General features: G+C 35.3%; 1 protein-coding gene across 3 annotated transcripts in view; it reads left to right on the forward strand.

Annotated features, from left to right (window-relative positions):
- The window catches only part of LOC149794168 (uncharacterized), a 68396-nt gene that overhangs the window by 37854 nt on the left and 9224 nt on the right, over positions 1-21318 (forward strand). For all 3 annotated transcript variants that reach the window (XM_089968267.1, XM_089968269.1, XM_089968268.1), the window contains 5 exons: positions 838-1264; positions 5654-5795; positions 8395-8538; positions 13600-13695; positions 19492-19577. In XM_089968267.1, the coding sequence (XP_089824393.1) occupies positions 838-1264; positions 5654-5795; positions 8395-8538; positions 13600-13695; positions 19492-19577 (895 nt within the window). The remainder of the gene's footprint in view (positions 1-837; positions 1265-5653; positions 5796-8394; positions 8539-13599; positions 13696-19491; positions 19578-21318) is intronic.

Raw genomic sequence — 21318 nt, forward strand, 5'->3', positions numbered from 1 at the left:
TCATGCCGCAGACATGTAGCATGATGTCCCACCCAGTCACATGATCCTGACACCAGGCCAATCAGTCCTAACACTAACCTCTTAATGCTGAATGCCAAGTGAGACAACTGTTAGTACCATTTTTATAAGTCTTTGATATGACTTGGCCGGAGATAGAACCCACGACCTCCTGCATCCGAGGCGGATGCTCTTGCCACTAGGCCTCCGGAGCTGTCTTTTTTTTAGTAGCGCTGGATTCAAGCGGTAACAGGCTTATATTCTAACATTAATGTGAATGGGATGTATTCTCAAAGAAACATTGATTTCCTTATTGTTTGGTGAGGTCAATACCAAAGACTTGTAACAAGTTGTTTGAGGTTAAAGAATTAAAATTAGTACACTTGTATATTGGGATCCTGTCTTCAAATTCAAGGTCACATTTATTTCTAGGTCATTTATTTCATGGCTGCTGTTGTTTTTGCATTACATTTTCAGTCCTGTTTGTGGATCAGGTGTGAATAACACAGTACACGTTTTTCACCATGATAGCATTTCATGTATCATAGAATTTTATTTTCAGGCCAGGTTCACTGGTAAATTTCTTTCCTTTTTTATCTGCACATTTACTTAAATGCTGTTTTGCATACATATATGAAACAGGATACTTTCCATGTTAGCCTAGTAACTACAGTTCTGATGTAAGGGTTACAACCAGATTGAATTTTTGTTTAATTTAGGTGACCACACTGTTTATAACAGGGGACTGATTCTCTGAATTTGCTTTTTTTCATTATTGTTGGATCATGACTGGTGACATCATTCTTTTGTTACATATTTTATTTTTTATTTTCTTTTCAGTTTCCTGTGGACACGTACCACACTCTCACATGCATCAATTGCCTGCACATCACCCACCTCGAGCTCACATACATCACCACCACTACCATCCAGCACCATTCCATCTCCCTCCCACGATTCCTTTCCCAGGCATGCAGGCTCCACAGTTGTTACAACAGCAACAGGTTGCAGATCCACAGCGTGGATTTCTTGACAACCCCACAGTATTTATTCCTCATCATCGATATGGACCTCTTCCAACAGGACCCAGCATTATGCCAGTTCCACCACCAGCAATGTTTGACAGCAGGTCTGGATCCACACCTCACCTTAATGGCACAACATCCAACCACAATGCCCCACATGCCCATAGTAACAGTGGTCAACAGCAAAACAGTTGTGCTGAAGAACCATTGTCCAGCTGCCAGATTGCAAATGGAAATCAGAGGTATGTAAAAATAAAATTGACAAAGCAATGCTCATTTTCTGACCATGAGAGAACTGGGCAAGTGTAATATGCACTGGAAAAGGGAAATTACACCTTGGTTCAAAATTTGCATGCCAAAACAAGGTCAAAATAAGTGTGATTTCTTATGAAAACACCAAAGTTCTGTATCCCAGGTGCGTCACATGGTAGCACTAGAGTCGATCACCTAATCCTGACCTTGAAACAAATTGATGCATTTTAACAAGTTTTTATTAAGTATTGTGTGGAATTTATCTCTTTCCATCATTATCTCCACGTTAGCCTGACTTTTCAGCTTTTATTCTTTTGAAAAAATAAATTATAGTTTTGTTTTTTCACTGTTTAGATATTGTTAATTGAACACTGATAAAAATGAATAAGAAATCCATTTATTTTGTTGGTGTAAGCAACTGTTTTACACTTAGCCATGATTGTTGATGTAAACCAAAAAGTGGCATCATTTTTTTCCCTCAGTTTGTTCAATCACATATGCTTGATTTATTTCAGATATGGTCCATTGTAATATTATATGCCATTTGTGTCAGTTGGATACAAAGTCCAAACAGTTATTCAGTACATGCTTGATGGATCACATATTGGCCTTGTATGACTTTGAGATGAGGCCAGAAAACAAATTAGAAACCATCAACTTTGGATGTGCCCCCAAATGTATCAGAGCTGGGAATCAAACCCAGTACCATAGAAGTGTGCAGTCATGTGGGATAGGCATACACTTATTGACACAGTAGATTATGTCATTATGCTTTATTATGTTGTAAATGTCTGCAACCCTTGTGGAGGTTGCATTACTAAATTTATTAATTTTATTGTTATGATGTTCTTCCTAATGTCATCAAACGTGTTGCTCTGCAGAATTAAATTCTTTTAATCTCATTGGCCACTCACCATAAATCCCTTCATTATTTGGTTCATAGGGGCCCTGACTGACCTAGTGGTTTATGGTGCTTGCCTTTACAGATCACCATCTTATCACCTTTGTCCACCTGGGTTCGAGTCTCAGGCTTAGCCAGCATGGGTATGTGAGAAAGTTTGCCAGTAGCTTCCTGTGGGTAAATGGTTTTTCCCAGGATTTTTCTGTGTTCTTCCCGCTATTGATATGCTGGTCACCATGAATAGCCTATCATGGGCTGACAAATGGTGTTAAACCCCGAACAACAACAAAAACAGTTGGTATATACAAGATTCAATATATACTGCCTGCTGCATTTGTCATGACATCAAAGAAATATTGTGGTTTCACTGTATTTTTCTTCGTATCAGTTTTCATGGATTCTGTGCTTGATGCAAACAATGATTTTAAAAGTCTGTTGAAAATATGAGACATAAGTGATACATAAAGCCTTCTCTTCATTACTAATGTATTCTTAGTGATCAAGTGACCACCCTTTGTTGTTGACATAGTTTTGTTCTGTTTGTTTGGTTATTATTTGTTTTGGGTATTAATAGAGGGAAAATCCATGAAATAAGATGCAGCTGTATACTTTAATTATGTTGACAAGTGTCAACATGAATGTATCATTGTTTAATTTGTAAACTTTCCAGGCCATGTGCCAAAATAGTGTTTTAGAATATTGAAGAGGTCTTTTTTGGAATATAACTGAAACTTGTGCTTTATTGTTTTTTTGGTAAAGTGAAAATTGCCATGTCTTACAATAACTGAAAGGGCAAGTCACCTGCTGTCTTTAGGTGCTTATAAGCTGGGGCCAACTGCAAACAACATGGACCTTAAGCTGCCACTGCACATGTGCATGGCCTATGTAACAAAATGCATGTATCAGATAACCTGGTGCAATATGTGAAGACATACAAGTATGTCATACTATCCAGTGAAGCATAAGCAAGATGTAGAGAACACTTTTCTGACTGTATTATTTTGGCTCAGTAGCAATGACACAAACCTTACGTTTTGACAATATACATCATTTCTATGAGACACTCTTACATGTACTGCCACAAAAGTATGGCATAATTACATAATAATTAGTGGCAAAAGTATGGCATAATTACATAATTAGTGGCAAAAGCTTGGCATAATTACATGATAATTAGTAGCAGAAGTTTGACATAATTACATAATAATTAGTGGCAAAAGTATGGCATAATTACATAATAATTAGTGGCAAAAGTATGGCATAATTACATAATAATTAGTGTCAAAAGTATGGCATAGTTACATAATAATTAGTGGCAAAAGTTTGGCATAATTACATAATAGAGGCAAAAGTTTTGCATAATTACATGATAATTAGTGTCAAAAGTATGTCATAATTACATAATAATTAGTGGCAAAAATATGGAATAATTACATAATAATTAGTGGCAAAAGTTTGGCATAATTACCTATATATTAGTGGCAAAAGTATGGCATAGTTACATAATAATTAGTGGCAAAAGTTTGGCATAATTACATAATAATTAGAGGCAAAAGTTTGGCATAATTACATGATAATTAGTGTCAAAAGTATGTTATAATTACATAATAATTAGTGGCAAAAATGTGGAATAATTACATAATAATTAGTGGCAAAAGTTTAGCATAATTACCTATATATTAGTGGCAAAAGTATGGCATAGTTACATAATAGTGGCAAAAATATGGAATAATTACATAATAATTAGTGGCAAAAATATGGAATAAGTACGTAATAAATTTCATATTCTAATTGTTACATACTTTTTGCATTTAGCTCACTTTTGTGAGTACTGTTGAATGTATAGTATTTTTATAATGGATTCTTTAAATGGTGATCAAAATAATGTGCATTTTTAAATTGTTTTTGAGTTTTAAATGGTGTAATTCTCTAACATGTAAATTAAGACATTTTCCATAAAGATGCATTTATTAGATTTATACCTAGTTTCATTTACGTCAGACAACAAATGATGTCATATCATAATCCAAGTCAAATAATGATGTAAATTTTTAAAAAAAGTTAATACATAATTGATTTGATAGAAACTTAGGTTCTTAATGGGGTGTTTTCTTCATATAACAGTGTTTAATCATGTCTTCATTGTTGGTCATAGATTTGGTTTTGTTGTGCAGAATATATGGAAAAGTATATTAGAAGCATACTAGATTATGACTTTTTTAAAGTCTACAATGCTGTTATGCACTGTACACCATTCTTGATTATGTTTTTATTCAAGTCTACAATGCTGTTATACACTTTACACCATACTTGAGATTATGTTTTTATTCAAGTCTACAATGCTGTTATACACTGTTCACCATACTTGATTATTTTTTTATTCAAGTCTACAATGCTGTTATACACTGTACACCATACTTGAGATTATGTTTTTATTCAAGTCTACAAAGCTGTTATACCCTGTACACCATTCTTGATTATGTTTTTATTCAAGTCTACAATGCTGTTATACACTGTACACCATACTTGATTATGTTTTTATTCAAGTCTACATTGCTGTTGTACACTGTACACCATTCTTGATTATGTTTTTATTTAAGTCTACAATGCTGTTATACACTGTACACCATACTTGAGATTATGTTTTTATTCAGGTCTACAATGCTGTTATACACTGTACACCATACTTGATTATGTTTTTATTCAAGTCTACAAAGCTGTTGTACACTGTACACCATACTTGTTTATGTTTTTATTCAAGTCTACAATGCTGTTATACACTGTACACCATACTTGATTATGTTTCTATTCAAATCTATAATACTCCTTTATACTGTACACCATACTTGATTATGTTTTTATTCAAGTCTACAGTGCTGTTATACACTGTACACAATACTTGATTATGTTTTTATTCAAGTCTGTACAGTGTTGTTATCCATTGTACATCATTTCTCTGAAGTCTGGTTATAAGTAGAAGAAATGGTGTACAGTATGGTATAAGCTTATTCATGGACCTTCAGAATTTCAGAACTTAATTTAGTTGCATTTCAAAATAAAACATTTTTCTTCTTGATCACTTTTCATGTCTTTAATGTTGCTTAAAACAGTGTCATATGAATTATTTCCAGTAACATGAATCTGATAAATGATGGTTTTGAGGCATTTTGTATTTGCAAAATTTGATGGTTTGATTTTGGGATGCATGTTTTGCACAGTCGTTCTTCTGCCTGCATATTTAACAACATTGTACTAACAGTACTTCATGTCCAAAGAACTATTTGCATTCTGTAAAAAAATAATAATTTATAAACTGTTTATAGATATTCATTTTGACATGATTGTCTAGTGCATGCATGATTGGCTAAGTTTTGTTTCTTTTTTACACTTAGACTTTTCTTTAACTCTCTTTGCACAAGAATTAAAGATGAGATCCATCCACTTGAGAAATTTCCACTACAGTACTTTATCATTGCAGCATGCAACAGCCCCCTTTGAGTGGCACCCCTCAGCCACCTCAACATCAACATCTTCATCACCATCTGCACCACTACCATCACCCACCCACACGGCTCCACCCACTGCCAGTACCAGGAATGCATTATGGGTTGCCAGTGATGGTGAGTAGGCTTGAGAAACATTTTTTACAAATCTTCAAGTGCTTACAGTTTTTAGGAATTTATTAAAAGGGACTGATTCTGGCCCCCCCCCCCCCCCCAGTTTTTGTGTGAGGTGAGTAAACAAACAACCTATTTAATTATAGTTTTTGCAGATCAGCACTTTTAGCAAATATTTTGTCTTGAAAATTGAATAATACTAAAATAAATTAGTGTTACTAATTATCACAATTTCAAACTTCATTATAGCTGTCCAGTTGATACACTTTGTTTTTGTATGGTTTATGGAAGTAACTTTTCATTCAGTCCACCATGAAAGTTTTTCACTATAAACTCGCAGATATTGTTTACAATGGTTCCTCACTACAAACCCTTAAGTATACCACTATGGATCCTCATATAAACCCCATATTATACCACTGCTGTCTTTTCACACAGGTGTTGTATAAAATGGTTCCTCATCTAAATCCCTTATTATACCACTGCCCTTATTATAACACAGATATTATATAAAATGGTCATCTAAATCCCTTATTATACCACTCATCTAAATCCCTTATTATACCACTGCCCTTATTATAACACAGATATTATATAAAATGGTCACTCAGTATACCACTGCCCTTTTATGACACTGTATTGTATACAGTGGTCCTTCATTATGAATCACTCATTATACCACTGCCCCTTTATATCACAAGTAATATGAGATCCATTTACAGTGTGATGTCACATCATTAGATGCCTTATTGTTCTGTTTTAACACACTATCTGTACACAGTCTTAATGGAACATCTGTCACTGTAAAGCTACCTTTCTTATAACATGAGTTCCATTTACGTCTTCCATGGACAGTTATATAAAGAGTGATTAAAATTTGTGTTACTTCAGTTTGACTGTGTACTGTATTTGGGTGTGTTTAATGTTCATCCCGATTTTAATCCCAAAATGAGGTAAAAAAAACCCAAATGTTAATTGTGCCTTATAACACATATGTGGTGTAATCAGTTTTAAAATCTTGATTCATTTGCTTTGTTTTCCAAGTGAAACAGTAGTTGGCAATTTTGATAGTGCACTTGATCATGGTTTGTTACATGATGAATTGCTTACAATCATATAATTAGTGATGCACATGACTATTTATTGTGTCTTTCTTGTCCATGTATGATACCGGGTTATGGCCACCAGTTTTTGTGAAGATATCAAGAATTAAAGCACGAAATAATGTGGAAATACTGAAAGTATATCTTTATGATTATATTGTTGGCTGATAAGGTTGGCCTTGTTGATAGAGCTCAGTCTCTTTCATCACATTCATCATTGTCACTCTCCTAAAAGTGCTCTATGTCCTTCTATTCTAAACTCCCTAACAGAAGACTGTTCTTTTGTATGATGTGTATTCAATGATGGTTAGCTTGTGTTTAGACTGCTCCAGTGGGCTAGTGGTTAGAGCATCCACCTTGGTGGACTGGTCAGCCTGGTGTCAGGATAATGTGACTGGGTGGGACATGAAGCTACATGTCTGTAGCATGATGTCCCAGTGCTAGACATCACTATAAATGGCCACACTGCAGACATTGTAGCGATATGACTGAAATATTGTTAAAGCTATGTTAAAAATCTTAATCACACACACACACAGCTTGTGTTTATGTGTAGGAGTTTCTTACAAGATCCACATTATTACTTTGACTACACTTGTTCAGATTAGATGCAAGATGTTATGTAAAAGTTCAGATCTAGTATTTAAACTTGATTGTACTGTCATGTCACCTCTAAAATATATCTTGGTGCCCAAGCTAGAATTTACCAAGATAATACCTCACAAAGTCATATGTACGTGTCTTTCCATTTGAGTTACAGAACAAAATACTACCTAGTGACGCGAAATAATTTAAGTTTATTAAATAAACTAAACAATCAAAAAAGAAAACTGATGTGGTTTGTATGCATCATTCACTTCTTGAGTAAGACTAGCATGACTAGTAAACAGTTTAGTTACAATGCAACGTTAAATATTTCACGAGGAGTGAATGTGATCTATTAAGGCAGCTGTAGTGCCTTAGTCCTTTTGTCAGATGAACCTGGAAAAGATATCTTGGTCTTCCATAAAATGCATGCACCCTGCAGAAAATAATAGAATTAGTCGGAACCCTTTAATCCACAAAAGTATGAAATAATTATTAACACTTGGTTGATGTGATAAAGCTGTACTATGAAGACAAAGCTATATTTGATTGATTCAATTGCAGTTTTTTTTTATGAGGGTTATATTCCTTTGTCAAAGGTTGTTGCAATCCAAGAAAGAAATTTGGTGACATTTTTATGGATGAACTTTAGAAAACAGTTGCAGTATATGTAAGTGTATTCGGTTAGATGTTAAACACCTAGAGATTATGATCGTAAGTGATGAATGATGAAACTTCCTATGAACAAAATGATGACAGTATTTTAGAATAATGACAGTGATAGTAAATATGATAGTGACAAAAATGATAGTGATGATGATGGTGAAGATAATAAAGTAGTATGTACTTGTATCATTTGTGCTATTTTAAATATATTTTTTAATAATTTTGTAACACTGTCAATTACATTACAGCGACCGTTCCCAGATATGCCACCAATGCCAGATTTCCCACCATATCCTCCCTTTCCTGCATTCCCCAGCATACCCCGTAATCTTCAGATGCGTCTGCAGCTGGGAAGGATGATGTTCAATCCTCACAGACCTCCTTCATATGAGGTATTTTTATTCTTCCACCAAGTGGGACATGTATTACAATTTGTTATTCTCATGCTTTCTCATAATATCAATCACATACCTCCTTCATATGAGGTATTTTTATGCTTCCACCAAGTGGGACATGTATTACAATTTGTCATTCTCATCCTTTCTCATAATATCCTTCACAGACCTTCTTCATATGGGGTATTTTTATGCTTCCACCAAGTGGGACATGTATTACAATTTGTCATTCTCATCCTTTCTCATAATATCCTTCACAGACCTTCTTCATATGGGGTATTTTTATGCCTCCACCAAGTGGGACATGTATTACAATTTGTCATTCTCATCCTTTCTCATAATATCTTTCACAGACCTCCTTGATATGGGGTATTTTTATGCTTCCGCCAAGTGGGACATGTATTACAATTTGTCATTCACATCCTTTCTCATAATATCCATCACAGACCTCCTTCATATGGGGTATTTTTATGCTTCCGCCAAGTGGGACATGTATTATAATTTGTCATTCTCATCCTTTCTCATAATATCCTTCACAGACCTCCTTCATATGGGGTATTTTTATGCCTCCACCAAGTGGGACATGTATTACAATTTGTCATTCTTATGCTTTCTGATAATATCCTTCACAGACCTCCTTCATATGGAGTATTTTTATGCTTCCACCAAGTGGGACATGTACTACAATTTGTCATTCTCATCCTTTCTCATAATATCCTTCATATACCTCCTTCACATGAGGTATTTTTATTCTTCCATCAAGTGGGACATGTATTACAATTTGTCATTCTCATCCTTTCTCATAATACATTTCACAGACCTCCTTCATATGGGGTATTTTTATTCTTCCACCAGTTGGGCATGTATTACAATTTGTCATACTCATGCTTTCTCATAATACCCGTCACAGACCTCCTTCATATGGGGTATTTTTATTCTTCCACCAGTGGGACATGTATTACAATTTGTCATTCTCATGCTTTCTCATAATACCCTTCACAGACCTCCTTCATATGAGGTATTTTTATGCTTCCACCAAGTGGGACATGTATTACAATTTGTCATTCTCATGCTTTATCATAATACCCTTCACAGACCTCCTTCATTTGGGGTATTTTTATGCTTCCACCAATTGGGACATGTATTACACTTTGTCATTCTCATCCTTTCTCATATCCTTCACAAACTTCCTTCATATGGGGTATTTTTATGCTTCCACCAAGTGGACATGTATTACAATTTGTCATTCTCATCCTTTCTCATAATATCTTTCACAGACCTCCTTCATGTGGGGTATTTTTATGCTTCCACCAAGTGGGACATGTATTACATTTCGTCATTCTCATCCTTTCTCATAATATCTTTCACAGACCTCCTTCATATGGGGTATTTTTATGCTTCCACCAAGTGGGACATGTACTACAATTTGTCATTCTCATCCTTTCTCATAATACATTTCACAGACCTCCTTCATATGAGGTATTTTTATTCTTCCACCAGTGGGACATGTATTACAATTTGTCATTCTCATCCTTTCTCATAATACCCTTCACAGACCTCCTTCATATGGGGTATTTTTATGCTTCCACCAAGTGGGACATGTATTACACTTTGTCATTCTCATCCTTTCTCATATCCTGCACAAACTTCCTTCATATGGGGTATTTTTATGCTTCACCATGTGGGACGTGTATTACAATTTGTCATTCTCATCCTTTCTCATAATATCCTTCACAGACCTTCTTCATATGGGGTATTTTTATGCTTCCACCAAGTGGGACATGTATTATAATTTGTCATTCTCATCCTTTCTCATAATATCTTTCACAGACCTCCTTCATGTGGGGTATTTTTATGCTTCCACCAAGTGCGATATGTATTACAATTTGTAAATCTCATCCTTTCTCATAATATCCTTCACAGTCCTCCTTCATATGGGGTATTTTTATGTTTCCACCAAGTGGGACATGTACTACAATTTGTCATTCTCATCCTTTCTCATAATATCCTTCACAGACCTCCTTCACATGAGTTATTTTTATTCTTCCATCAAGTGGGACATGTATTACAATTTGTCTTTCTCATCCTTTCTCGTAATACATTTCACAGACCTCCTTCATATGGGGTATTTTTATTCTTCCACCAGTGGGACATGTATTACAATTTGTCATTCTCATGCTTTCTTATAATACCCTTCACAGACCTCCTTCATATGGGGTATTTTTATGCTTTCACCAATTATGACATGTATTATAATTTGTCATTCTCATGCTTTATCATAATACCCTTCACAGACCTCCTTCATTTGGGATATTTTTATGCTTCCACAAGTGGGATATGTATTACAATTTGTCTTTCTCATCCTTTCTCATAACATCCTTCACAGACCTCCTTCATATGGGGTATTTTTATGCTTCCACCAAGTGGGACATGTATTACATTTCGTCATTCTCATCCTTTCTCATAATATCTTTCACAGACCTCCTTCATATGGGGTATTTTTATGCTTCCACCAAGTGGGACATGTATTACACTTTGTCATTCTCATCCTTTCTCATAATATCCGTCACAGACCTCCTTCATATGGGGTATTTTTATGCCTTCACCAAGTGGGACATGTATTACAATTTGTCATTCTCATCCTTTCTCATAATATCTTTCACAGACCTCCTTCATATGGGGTATTTTTATGCTTCCACCAAGTGGGATATGTATAACAATTTGTAATTCTCATGCTTTATCATAATACCCTTCACAGACCTCCTTCATATGGGGTATTTTTATGCTTCCACCAAGATGAGGTAAAGAGAATTACTAATATATGTCTGTCCCTTCTCATCTATCACAGACCTCCTACATATAAGGTATTTTTATGTTTCTACCAAGAGGAACTGTATAGAACTACCATGTTTTTCATGTCCCATCCTGTCCCATAACATTCATCACAGACCTCCTACATATGAGGTATTTTTATGTTTCCCCCAAGAGGAACTGTATAGAACTACCATATTCTTTGTCCCATCCTGTCCCATAACATTCATCACAGACGTCCTACATATAAGGTATTTTTATGTTTCCCCCAAGAGGAACTGTATAGAACTACCATATTCTTTGTCCCATAACATTCATCACAGACCTCCTACATATAAGGTATTTTTATGTTTCCCCCAAGAGGAACTGTATAGAACTACCATATTCTTCATGTCCCATCCTGTCCCATAACATTCATCACAGACCTCCTACATATAAGGTATTTTTATGTTTCCCCCAAGAGGAACTGTATAGAACTACCATATTCTTCATGTCCCATCCTGTCCCATAACATTCATCACAGACCTTCTGCATATGAAGTATTTGTATGCTTCAACAGAGTAAAGTATGCCAAGATCATTGTTCCATCCCATCTGTTCTTGAAGTTTGTTTCTGGTTATAAACTTTTGAAAGACTTAATTTGAAAGTTTTCATTAGGTTTTGCTTTTCGATAATCTATAGGTTTTACTTTTCGATAATCTATGAAATTCAGGAGATCAATACTGTAGATATATAATTTAAATGAGGTATAGGTACATTTGATAGACAAAGATAAATCTTAGACTGGTGCTTAACATATTGCATGCTCTATTTGCCTTTTTCCAGTGATGTGTTATAATACCAGTCTCATTACTGAAAGGTTTACTTCAATGGATCAGTTAGGGCATCTGCCTTGGATGTGGTAGTTCACAGGTTTAAATCTTAGCTGAGTAATACCAAAGACTTATAAATTGGTACGAAGAGCTGCCTTGCTAGGTGCTCAGCATTAAGAGTTTAGTGTTAGGACTGGTTGTCCTGGTGTCCGGATAATGTGACTGGGTGGGACATGAAGCTACACGTCTACAGCATGGTGCCCTGTTGCTCGACTTTACTATAAACTGCCACACTGCAGACATCATAGTGATATGACTGAAAAATTGTTAAAGCTGTATTAAAAATCCAAATTACACACACTTCAGTGCATTAATACACTTTAATGACTATTGCAGATGATGTAAGAATTACAGAGCATTTTTATTCAGTTTATAGGAACAAAAAAGAACTATGGGCTTGTGTGTGTATTATAGGACATATCTGCAGCCAAAAAAGATCAGTCCCAGAAATTGGTCAACTAATTTTCATCCCCTTGTTTATGTTAAGTTTGATTTTCACCTTTCTAGAGCAGGTTTTACAGACTTATGGTCCCAGTTTGATTTTGAACTTTTCTTTCAGCTGCATTGTATTAGCATGGGGATCTGTGTCATTTGGGTATTTGGCTTGACTTTCAGATAACAAGATAGTCTTAAATTTTCTGATGATGGCAATGGCAACAATTTGAACCATGTATTGTTTCAGCCTGTTGGAGTCCTGTATTAATCTGTCTGTAATTCAGTCTTTTTGCCTTTTTCTCTTTTATCTTTTCTTTCAATTTATAAATTATTGAATTAATATAGTTTGATCTCATCAAGTAATATTTTGTGGTATCGAAAACTATAATAATAATAATAATAACGAGGACTTTGTATAGCGCCTAATCTTTAGAAGCTCTAAGCACTTTACAACATTAGACTACACCTATAACATAAAAAACAAAACAAATATATATAATGATATTATTACAACAACAAAAAATACCATGAAAGTAAAAAACATAAAACATGCTCAAAATATTTAAGGTAGGGAACAATATTATGTCTTTAAGTTTGTTCTTGCAGTCTATTAGAATACTTCAGTCTCATCTTGTAAGCACTATTAATTACCAAAGATTTTTTTTAATATTAAGAACATGGTTTTTGTATCTATTTTTGGATTCTTAGGGAAGTTTTTTTTATAAATGTCGGAATGTTTGATATGCCACTATTGGAGAATAAGAACGAAAAGGTATTGAGAGACCTTTGTTGTACATAGACTACTATAGCCTGCCATACATTTATGCAGGTTCTGATGAATTGCTTTGAGAAGCACAAGATGCTATCATATGTCATATATAATTATATTTGATTTTTAAGGAGCTCTTTTATTCTTTATTATATATACGTCATATTTCAGGAGTTATTGAGTTTGGAGGAACGGCTGGGGAATGTCAATCATGGTGCTAGTCAGGCGACTATAGAACAGAATACCCTACCTTACAAATATCAGAAGGTGAGTTCAGGGCTGTAGTGATGCTAAATTCAGAGCTGGATTGATGCTAAAATATTCTACTTGTCCTGAATCAAAATTGTCATGAAATTGCACAATACTTGGGACATTAACCACCCCATGGTTGTAACTTGCTATCCTCTGAAAGACACTGATATGATATGGCCTGTATTGTTATGCTTTTGTGACAGTTCATAAGTTCTACTGGACCATATTGATTTAGGTATTAGATATTGCAGCTAGTATACATACATTCCAGAACACTGTCACCTAATTTTTTTTTTTAATTGAATTTGCTAATCAGTGTTAACAAGTTCCATAAATTTATATCTCACTTAGAATGTAATTGTCTGCTTGATGATAAAAAGTGTCAGTGGGTACCCGGGTGCTCGAGTACCTGCCCACCTGCCTGTTCATAAATTGCCCAAGTAATAAAATTAGCTACAGGGTACCATTTATTTCATGCAAAACAGAACGAAACATGTTTCCAAGTTCTGATCGAAGATTATATCTGGCAACATCAGGAGCAAGCGAAACTGAAAATAACAAGTACAGTACGAGGCTCATGTTGTGTTAACATTAATCCATCGTAGACCTCTGTCAGCTGATCATATAGTTTCGATGTGTGTGACCTTGAACAGTTTCCTTATTTTCTATTTATAGTAACTGTACATGACACATTTCCAAGAACTCAGATGGGTTTCATGCATTTGAAACCATTTGTCACAGATTCATTATAGTTTGATACACAAAAATTTATAAAAGAATTACCCCCCCCCAAAAAAAAAATGATAACAGTCATGTATAACTTCTTGAAGATGTTTTTTTGTGAGTAAAGAAACATATTGTATTTACTGTATATAAATAATTAATTTTTTTCTTGTCCCAGAACTTCTGGTGAAACATTTTTTCACCTAGGTCATATATTGTAAGACTAAAGAAATGAAATAAATTTATGTTGAATTTGCACCCACCCCATATGGCACCTTGCAATATAATAGATAAAATGTTTATTTGATGATAAAATGAAAGTAAGTAACCTTGTTTTGTTATAATTTATTCTTCTTTTTATTTTCATCATGAGCATTACAGAATAAAATATATCCACAAACTCCATATATGTAGCATAGGCATCCATACTCAAGCATGTATCGCTTATGTCAGATAACACATGACACATTGTTCATTGATGTGAACATAGAGAAACAGATTGTGTTTGTTTGTACTCTAAGGTTTGAATATGTTATCTGACTGAAAACTGGATCCAACTAATTCACAAAGGGAAATAAACGATTACACTGGTCAACAGTGAAATCATTACTGACTTGAAAAGGCCCTAATCTGTAGTATTTTGGTGTGCCGAACACGAATATAACCGTGAAAAATTTGTATTGGCTCTCGTTTTGAAGATATTCATATACCTCATTTTCTATGTTTCACTGTGTAAATTTCTCCAGTAGGACTGCAGCAACATCCGGAATAATGATGTAACATTGCATAATACCATCATGCTCACATCATCCACAGTTGATTGCATCATTTTCTGATGCAATGCAATACTAATGCCATGCGGCTGCTGAAGTAAGTTGACGTCAGCAGTGTACTATACATGTGTAGGCCTATTATACTAATGCCAGGCGGCTGCTGAAGCTGACGTAAGCAGTGTACTATATAAAGCCCAATCAGATAGGTTCAGCATTTAAAATATTTTAGACGTTGTGCGAGACAGTTCAAGCTACTGTTACATAAAACTTATTATTTTATCCATTTACGTACAATAAAGAACAGTAATGCCTCGAAAGTGTGTTAATACCGCGGACAATTTTTGCTATATTTGTGGGGAAGTGACATTTGCCAACCAGAAGAAAAGTATCAATTCTCAAGTGAAGAAGGCATATCATCTTTACTTTGGATGCAAGGTTGGTGACCAAGACAAGCCTTGGGCTCCGCATATATGCTGTGCTACATGTACAACACAGCTTTCACAGTGGTTGATTTGCAAAAGGTCATCAATGCCGTTTGCAGTCCCAATGGTGTGGAGAGAGCCAAGCAACCACCTAAATGACTGTTACTTCTGCTTGGTTCCTCCTCTTTCCGGCGGAATAACGAAGCGAAAGAAGTCGAGAATAGTCTACCCAAACATTCCGTCTGCATTGAGACCAGTTCCACATGGTGAGGGACTTCCTATTCCAGAACCTCCAGCAGAATATTCTCTTGATTCATCTGACGAAGACAAAGGTGAGTCGACCTGTTCTTCTCCTGGTCCATCAGCATGCAGTGATCCAGATTTTCACTGTGGTGCATCATCAACCCCACACAGAATAACACAGGAAGAACTAAATGACCTGATTCGTGATTTGGACTTATCAAAGAACAAGGCAGAATTGCTAGGATCAAGACTCCAACAATGGAATCTTCTAGAAGAAGATGTCACAATTACTGCATATCGAAAGCGCCACCAGCAATTGGAGCCTTTCTTCAGAAAGGAAAGTAATCTGATATTCTGTTCCGATATTGAGGGCCTCATGAATGCTTTAAAAATCACTCATGACCCACAAGAATGGAGACTATTTGTGGACTCTTCGAAACTGAGTCTCAAGGCTGTGCTTTTGCACAATGGAAACATTCTTCCATCTATTCCAGTAGCGTATGCTGTCCACATGAAAGAGACATACGATAACTTAAGGCAGCTACTGAATTCCATTGAGTATAACAAGTACAGCTGGCACCTCTGTGGTGATTTGAAGGTAGTTGCCCTTTTAATGGGACTGCAGCAAGGATATACAAAATACATGTGTTTCTTATGCGAGTGGGATAGCCGAGCTAGGGAAATGCACTACATGAGGAAGGAATGGACTCACAGGCAGAATGTAGCCATTGGAGAGAAGAATATCCAACACCCAGCTCTGGTTGAGGCTCAGAAAATCTTGCTACCACCCCTTCACATCAAACTAGGTTTGATGAAGAACTTCGTGAAAGCCATTGACCGGACTTTGCCAGCATTCCGATACCTGCATGAAAAATTCCCTCGACTCAGCGAAGCAAAGATTAAAGAGGGAGTTTTTGTGGGTCCTCAGATTCGAGAGCTTTTCAAAGATGACCGGTTCAACAACTTGCTGGAAGGTGACGCGAAACAAGCATGGAATGCTTTTCGCCTAGTTTCTACAAACTTCCTCGGAAATGTTAGGGCAGAAAACTATAAGGAACTAGTAGAAGACATGTTGATGAAGTATAAGAAACTTGGCTGCAATATGTCTCTAAAGATTCACTTCCTTCATTCCCATTTGGATTTCTTTCCTAGCAACTGTGGTATTGTTAGTGATGAACACGGCGAACGTTTTCATCAAGATATCGCAACAATGGAACAAAGATACCAGGGAAAATGGTCCACTACAATGCTGGCTGACTACTGCTGGACACTCCTCAGAGATGCTCCCGAACAGCTGTACAAGAGACAGGCGAAGAAATCTAACATGTAGTCAATGACTTGATTTTTTATAGGTAGGCTATTACAGTTGACCTTTTACTATTGGAACGCATTTCGTTATGTAAACATTAATTTCTTGCAGATTACAAAAAAACTAGAGCCAATTTTGCAATTTGACTGTCATATTCGTGTTCAGCACATAAAAATTGATAAGAATTGACTAATTTTATTTCAGTAACATGACTTTTGTAAAAATTTGTTGTCCAGTGTTATTTGAAATCATCCACCATTCACACATGACATGGTATTTGGTGCAAAATAACCAAAATTGTTTTATAGCCAGGTCAGCTATATGACGGTATCTCACAAATAAAAATCATTATTTTTTGCTTGCATTTGGTACAAAAAGTATTATTAACCTTTACCTCATGTAAGCACCTATGGACACTGCCTCATTCTCTTGGAAGTGCCTTTGGACACCTCTACCCAATTCTCACGGAAGCAAGTTTTGATACCTCTACACCATTCTCATGGAAGCGAGTTTTGACACCTCTACACCATTCTCATGGAAGTGATTTTGGACACCCACTGTAAACATCAGTAATTTTCAGCTGGTTTTCGTAGTGCCAACTTCATGAAACCCCCCATTATATACTACATTGATTAATATGAATGACCATTATGTCAGATGACGTTGTCCATATTTAAGCTCTAGTTGTAATCTGCTATTTAAAATAACGATTAGATTTTCCACTTTACAAAATGGATGCTCCAGATTTCATTCAGTGATTTCTAGAGTTAGCATGATTAGAATCAAAGTTATTAAAGCTTCATTAACATAGGTAAAGGCTTTGATGTTGATGAAGGCAGTTTTTATAATTTATCAAATTCAGGTGATTTAGCGAGATAGATCTAGACAGAACTGGTAAATTTTGATGTCTGAGAAATGGCAGCTATGGTTGGTCACACAACTTCACTGGCTTGATGGTGAATGAGTTCTCTCAAGATTTTAAAGCACATAAAAAAATTCATCTATGAAAAATAATTATACCACTATGACGATCAGACTTTACTCTTAAATCTTTCTATACATAATAGATGTGTACCAAAATGTAAAATGGTTAAAATTGATGCTGAATGTAACATGTACTACACTGCTATAACAGTTAATTGGCAGGCCTATGTGTGTGTAGTCCAATAGGGAACAGGTGTTCTATTTATAATGCACTGTACTGTGTTACTTTGGTACATGTATATCAACTGCCTACAAAGCCTTATGAGGTAAAGTGTTAAAGCAAGTTATTGCTGTGTATACTATTTACCCAGTCATCAATGCCTATATGTTTTAATTACGACTACAGATGCCAAGCAATGAGAAGTCGGGGTGGTGAATAAACACAACTGGCAGTGAACAATAAACTCATATTTTAAACTTAATGACAAGATGTCAAGGGCAAAGGTTATTTTTATTACAAAGCAAGCCAACTCAAAAGCTGACGGGATACTTTTAAGCCTTTTTATTTTTTTAAGGATATCAATAATAAGATTCTTTTATCACAAAGCTTGCAGACCTTGGAAGATGACTTTTTGTCCTTTTAAGTATGCTTATTTTTGTGTGTGTGGTACAAAGTTGTCCAACATAGGGAAGCTAACTTTGGTTCCTTTTCACGGGAATTCTGAAAATAAATTGAAACAATGGAACAGCTTTTAAAGTGACACAGTATAGAGCTTCATGCACGGACATAGATGGCCCAGCATTGCCCACAAGATTTGGAGAAAATAAAATCATTCGATGAACTCATGAAGGCCAGAAGCATACATGCCAACTATTATGCTTTTGTGTAATCATTACGCATTTTTTCCAGCAAATTAAGTTTTCCAGGAGACTTCATGTGGATTGTACTTTTTTGCTACATTAAAAGCTTAAATAAAAATAGAGGAATAAGAAGTTGTTTTTGTCATTTTATTATCATCTCTTTAATTCTATTCTTTTAAACTTTGAGGTTGCTGTGTAAGAATATTGTAAAAAGTCCTTATTTGCCATTCATAGCAACTGTATATGACCTGGGGTTTTCATGGGTTCTTCCTCCACCATTGATACTGGCTGCCATGTATAGCCTATCGTGTGCTGAAAAATGGCATTAAACCCTAGAACAACAACATAATATTCATGTTTTAAAAGCTCCATTCTTTAAAAGAGTGTGGTATTGAATTTGTTTTGCAACTTTGCTTTGTCAATCTTGATGTGAAAAATTACATCCAAATAAAAAGATGGAATGCTATGTTCTGCATATTCCTAGTCCATTACAGGTCCTTTACTTTTTTGTGTGCCTCATTTAAATTATAACCTGTTTGTTTTTCCTATTTTGCAGATGAAACGTTGTAGTGAAAGTGATGATGATTGCTTAGAAAAATGCACAATCTGTCTCAGTGAATTTGAGGATGGGGAGGATGTAAGGTGAGGTTTGCAGTAGATAGGAAAATATAGGTTATCTGTAGGTTGTATTGCTTATGGAACATTGTGGCTCTTTCTTCATTCAGGAAAAATATATTTGATATGATTATTGGAGTCATTTGCAATAGTGCTTAGCTGAGTTTTGTCAAAAAGTATTATTTTCTTAATCATATATCTCAGATCTTGCAATCGTCTAAAGACAGCATAAGTTATTTAATTAGTCACATTTCAAATGTATGTTCATACTATCACATTCAGTATATTCATGCTATCACATTCAGTATATTCATACTATCACATTCAGTATATTCATACTATCACATTCATTGTATTCATATTATCAGTGTATTCATACTATCACAGTCAGTATATTCATACTATCACATTCAGTTTATTCATAATATTATCACAGTATATTCATACTATCACATTCATTGTATTCTTAATATTATCGCATTCAGTATATTCATACTATCTCATTCAGTTTATTCATAATATTATCACATTCAGTATATTCATACTTTCACATTCAGTTTATTCGTAATATTATCACATTCAGTTTATCATACTATCCCATTCAGTTTATTCATACTTTATCACATTCAGTATATTCATACTATAACATTCAGTATATTCATGCTGTCACATTCAGTATATTCATGCTATCACATTCTGTTTATTCATAATACTATCACATTCGGTATATTCATACTGTCACATTCATTTTATTCATGCTATCACGTTCAGTTTATTCATACTATTATCACATTCAGTATATTCATACTTTCACATTCACTATATTATAGTATCACATTCAGTTTATTCATACTATCACATTCAGTATTTTATACACATTAAGTATTTTCATACTATCAAGGGGCCCTGAGTGGCCATGTGGTCCAAAGCGCTCTCCGTTATGGATCACTGCCATCTCACCTCTGTCTGCGTGGGTTTGAGTCTTGGATTCGGCTAATGTGGGTATGTGAGAAAGCTTGCCAGTAGCTTCTCGTGGGTCAGTGGTTCTTTCCAGGGTTTTTGCGGGTTCTTCCTCCAGCATTAATACTAGCTGCCATGTATAGCCTATCATGTGCTGAAAAATGTCGTTAAACCCTACAACAACAACAACATACTATCACATTCACTATATTCATATTATCACATTCAAATTATCATTCTGCATGCATTATGTTTCAATAAGGCATGCACACAAGAGGGTCCAGATGGTTCCTTAAGGTACAAAACAAAGTTGTTGTTGTTGTTGTTGTTCTAGGGTTTAACGCCATTTTTCAGCACAAGATAGGCTCTACATGGCAGCCAGTATAACTGGTGGAGGAAGAACCCTGGAAAACCCAGGGAAGAACCACCGACCCACGAGAAGCTACTTGCAGGCTTTCCCACGTACCCATGCTAGCCGAGCCTTGGACTCGAACCCGTGCAGACAGAGATGAGATGGCAGTGATCCGGAACGGTGAGCGCTTTAGCCCACTCGGCCACTCGGGGCCTCCAAAAATGAAATGTAAATTACTATACAGTTTAAACAATGTTTATATTCACTGCATGCTTTTATCTCCTGGAGATTTTTGGAATATAGTGAATTTTCAATTAAAGTTCATTGATTGAATTGAATAATGTTTTTGTTTTTTTATAATACTTTCTGTAAGATAATTTGACTTAACTAACAAATTTCACTTGACTTATTGGGGTTGATTTTGAATGGGTTAAACTGGAAATCTAAGCCAATTTT

The sequence above is a fragment of the Sinohyriopsis cumingii genome, chromosome 8 (genome assembly GCF_028554795.1).
Source record: "Sinohyriopsis cumingii isolate HCF-2022 chromosome 8, ASM2855479v2, whole genome shotgun sequence".
NCBI classification, from domain to species: Eukaryota; Metazoa; Mollusca; class Bivalvia; order Unionida; family Unionidae; genus Sinohyriopsis; species Sinohyriopsis cumingii.